At 48.6% G+C, this 4,796-nt stretch overlaps 1 protein-coding gene across 3 annotated transcripts in view; it reads left to right on the top strand.

The window, feature by feature from the left end:
• LOC113455526 (protein NYNRIN-like) overlaps positions 1-4,796 on the top strand; it is a 17,578-nt gene that overhangs the window by 1,025 nt on the left and 11,757 nt on the right. For 2 of the 3 annotated variants that reach the window (XM_026777348.1, XM_026777347.1), the window contains exon 2: positions 562-760. In XM_026777348.1, the coding sequence (XP_026633149.1) occupies positions 562-760 (199 nt within the window). Of the gene's footprint in view, positions 1-194; positions 761-4,796 lie in introns of those variants that run through there. The other variant, XM_026777346.1, reaches the window with a different exon arrangement.

Raw genomic sequence — 4,796 nt, 5'->3', positions numbered from 1 at the left:
AACAACAGTCAAAAGCTCCTATGGAGTTTTCTTGCCAGGAAGCAAGCTGCAATAGTAAACAACAGTCAAAAGCTCCTATGGAGTTTTCTTGCCAGGAAGTAAGCTGCAACAATTACCCCCCCATGCCTCAACCTACTTCTTGGACCCCCTCTACACACTGGACTAACCCCTCCTAATCCTCCCCCGTCTTCTCCCTTACCAGATCTCAGCATAACCGTAATTCTTTTAGCCACCCATAAGGCTGCACTTCCGGGTTCTAAAGCTGGCGCATGTACCCCCTGTGTGTGAATGCGTGGGTTGCCTGCCATCTACGTCATCAGCATCTGACGCAAAAGCCCCTGTATGCATGCGCAAGGCATAGCATTGCCCATCATCAGCGTCTGACGTAGGCACGTCTTTCCCCTCGTGCACATGTGCTAGGAAGCCTTTAAAAGCTGGGCATGCCATTTTTACCCCCCACTTCTTTCCACACCATTTCCCCGGGCCCATGAGCACAAACCCTCTTAATAAACTCCTACGTCAGTTCGTTTGCATCTCATGTCCTCTTTTCATTTCCGCCAGACATTTTTATCTGGTGCCAAGACTCGAGAGATTCGCCCTCCCCAGGCCCCTATCCCAGGGCCAGAATTTCCAGCCCCTGCCCCCTGTCCTGGGGCCGGGACCTACCCTGGACTCCTGGGACCAGAATCACAACCAGGGATTTCTCAAAAACGACCCACGTGATCCATCTGCCTGAGCACGGCCCCTCCGAACAACACTGGTGAGTATTCCCATTCCGGCCAGCTTAACCATTTCTTTGAACCTAAGGAATTGACCATTGAGCTCCCAGCAACCCTCTGGTGTTCCTAGAGACATGGGGACTGCCCCCAACCACGGTCTTCAAGGCCTCGGTTGTTCCCTTCACTGGCACTCAACTTCAGCTCGCTTCCCTTAGTTAAGCTCATGTTTGGGACACCCCGGCCAACCCACCCGTGACTGAAGGCCCAGGGTCCTTCAGGTCTTCATCTTTTCTCTTTTTCTTCTCTTTTCTTTTTTATTCCCTCGTTGTAAATGCCACTCGGAGTGGCCCTAGGCCTCTCTGATTTCTGAGTCACCCAACCAGATCCAGCTAGGCCGTAACACCTCATGGTCAGAGGACGCTCGTCCATGAGTCCTGGGTTTTCGCACAGATTTGCACGCCCTATATGATTCTATCTAATAACCTACTTCCTGAAGAGAACAGGTGAGTTTGGGAGCAGGCCAGGCAACAAGCAGACGAGATTCACCAAACCCTTGCCTCCCACCCTCCCGGGGCAGAGGCAGTCCCAGAGCAAGAGCCACACTGGGATTAATTAATAATACTCCAGGTGGAATCGTAGCTAGGGACTGGTTTTTGACTTGCCTCCTGGCAGGTCTCCGTAAGGCTGCCCTCAAACCAGTAAATTACACTAAACTCTCAGAGATTATTCAGGATACGAAGGAAAATCCTTCCACATTTTTGGAATGCCTCACAAAGGCTCTGTTACAGTATACCAACTTAGATCCAGAAACTACGGAAGGCAGGTAGTTACTCATGACCCATTTTTTTAATCAGTGCTACTCTGACATTAGAGCTAAGCTTAGATGTTTGGAGAAAGGCCCCTTGAAGGCAGGCAGAAGTCCTAGAGGTTGCTTTAAAGGTGTACCATGCGAGAAATGACAAAGCCTGCAATCACTGTCACATGGTAGCCATGGCCTCCCGACCTGCCAAGGTGACAGACCACCTGATCTGTGCTGTCCGTGCTGCTCCCCGGCTCCCCTGGGGCGTGAGAACCGCCAGGTCCATGTTTCAAATGTGATAAAATCTGTCACTGGGCCTGAGCATGCCCTAATCCTCATCTTAATCCTAGGAGACTTTGTCCAAGGTGTCACAGGGAAGGTCATTGGGGAGTAGATTGTCCTGGTGCACATAGTGGCATGGAGACATCGGACCCAGAAAATTCCCAAGTTGACCTTCTAGGTCTGGCCATAGATGAGTGAGGCTGCCCGGGCTCCTTTGACCCAACCACAACCATCATCTGTAATGAGGATCCACGGGTAGACATCACGGTATCAGGATGGCCCATCTCCTTTCTCTTGGATGTCAGAGCCAAATACTCAGTACTGAGGGAATTCTCGGGGAGTACCTCTCATTCTAGTTTCCCTATTGTCAGGGTAGGGGGACAGCCTTAGCTACCTCAACAGACTCCACCACTTAACTGTGTATTTAGAGACATTTATCTCACTCATTCATTTTTAGTTATGCCAACCTGTCCAGTACCTCTCATAGGAAGGAATGTTTTAACAAAGGTAGGAGCCACCATTTCTTTTGCTCCTCCCATTTACCTTACCCCAGACTCACCAGGAGCTCCACTCCTTTTTCTCCTAGCTCCCCAACCTTCCGAGCCTAACGCCTCTTTTCCTCTACCAGCCTCCCAGGTAGACCCCCATGTCTGGGACACCCAAAACCCCTCTGTTGCTAAACACCATTCCCCTATTGTTATCCAATTACAGGACCCTACTAAGTACATTACCCAAGCTCAGTTCTCTCTGTCTCTCTGTCTCTCTGTCTCTCTCTCTCTCTCTCTCTCTCTCTCTCTCTCTCTCTCTCTCTCTGTCTCTCCAGAGCCTTAAGGGACTTAAGTCTAATATCTCTGACCTTTTAAGAAAAAAGCTACTTCGCCCCACCTCTTCTCCCTTTAATACCCCTATACTTGCTGTTAAAAAAAATCTAATGGAACCTATCGTCTGATTCAAGACCTCCAGCTCATTAACTCTGCAGTGGTCCTTCTCCACCCAGTAGTCCCTAATCCTCTCACCCTTCTATCCAGTGTTCCTCCAGGAACCTCCCACTTCTCAGTTCTAGATCTCAAGGATGCTTTTTTCTCTATTCCTCTCAGCCCTCAATCTTAAAACATCTTTGCCTTCACCTGGACTGACCCTGACACTCACCTCTCCATAAAGCTCACCTGGACTGTCCTTCCCCAGGGATTCCGGGATAGCGCACAACTGTTTGGCCAGGCTTTAGCTTCTGACCTGCTCTCACTGTCTCTCCCTAAATCTAAGCTCATACAGTATGTGGACGATATTTTGCTTTGCAGCCCATCATTGGAGATCAGCAAAACTGATACCTCCGCCCTTTTAAATTTCTTGTCCAAAAGGGGCTATAGAGTCTCACCTTCTAAGGCCCAACTGTCTACTACTCAGGTTGTTTATTTGGGATTAACTATAACCCCGACCAGGCTATCATTCTAGACAGAAAAAAACTAATTCAATCTCTTGCAGTTCCTTCCACCAAAGAAGGGGTTTTATCATTCCTAGGAGTGGCCGGCTTCCTGAATTCCTGGATCCCCTCTTTTTCTCTCCTCGCCCACCCCTTATATGAGGCAGCTCTCAGCTCTCTGCATGAGCCCCTTCTCCATCCTGTTACTAAACCCTTCCAGAGACTACAGCAGGCCCTCATCCAGGCCCCAGCTCTTCATCTTTCAAATTTAACTCGCCCCTTTTCTCTTTATGTAACAGAGAAGGAGGGATATGCCCTTGGGGTCCTAGGACATCAACTGGGACCTTCTTTTGCACCTGTAACATACCTGTCAAAGAAGATGGACCTCACCACTCGGGGCTGGGCACCCTGCATATGTGCCTTAGTGGATGCTGAGCTTCTTATTCGTGAGTCAAAAAAGGCTAACCTTTGGGTCACCCACCAATGTCTTCTCTCACTATAATCTGTCCCACCTCTTAACTTACAAAGGCTTACAAACCTTACCCCCTTCCCGAGTTCTTTCCCTCCAGGGGGCACTGGAAGAAGATGCCACACTCACTTTCCAATGCTGCCCACCTCTTAATATCTCAAATCTCCCACCTCAACCTAATGTTAATGATTCCCCATCTCACTCCTGCATAGAGATCCTAGAAGATCTACTGCCTCACCCCTCATATATACAGGAGGGCAAACTGTCCCAGGCCACATATACCTGGTACACAGATGGCAGCTCTTTTTTATGTGATGGGACCCATAGAGTAGGCTATGCCATAGTATCAGATGCTGAGATAGTGGAGTCACAGGCACTCCCTGACCATACCACTAACCAACAGGCTGAGTTGATAGCTCTTACCCATGCCTTTCAGTTAGCAAAGGGACAATCTTTAAATGTTTACACAGACTCCATATATGCTTTTCATATCCTTCTGTCCCACACGGCTATCTGGAAGGAGCGTGGGCTTCTTACAACAAAAGGAGGATCCATAACTAACTCAGGCTACATTATAAACCTGTTAAAAGCCTCCCATATCCCCAAAGCTATAGGAATTATTCACTGTTGGTCTCATCAGACCGACAGTTCCATTATTTCCAAGGGAAATAATCGGGCTGACTGAGAAGCTAAAACAGAAGCATTCCAAAGCCCAAACCTTCCTCAGTCACCTCAGGGGTTTCATACAGTACAGCCCACATTCTCACAGACATCCCCTGATACCCAGCAAATCCTGTCCTACCTACATCAGCTCTATCATCCTAATAACAAAGCTCTGCTTCATTTTTTCAAGGCTCACCTACAACACACCCCTGAGGACTTAAAGTTTTTAAAAGCTATCACTGTCTCTTGTCAAATCTGTCAAAAGTCAGATCCCAAAACCCAATACCGTAGCTTCCCTTTTCCCACCCACCAGGCCAAGGGGCTCCCTTCCAGGAACTGACTGGCAGCTGGATTTTACTCATATGCCCACAGTCAGAAGAGTTAAATATCTCCTGGTCTTGGTGGATACAATGTCTGGGTGGGTTGAAGCGTTTCCCACCACTA

This window comes from Microtus ochrogaster, unplaced genomic scaffold, assembly GCF_000317375.1.
Source record: "Microtus ochrogaster isolate Prairie Vole_2 unplaced genomic scaffold, MicOch1.0 UNK57, whole genome shotgun sequence".
NCBI classification, from domain to species: Eukaryota; Metazoa; Chordata; class Mammalia; order Rodentia; family Cricetidae; genus Microtus; species Microtus ochrogaster.
Note: the sequence above shows the minus strand (reverse complement) of the source record. Positions and strands in the feature narration are given on the sequence as shown.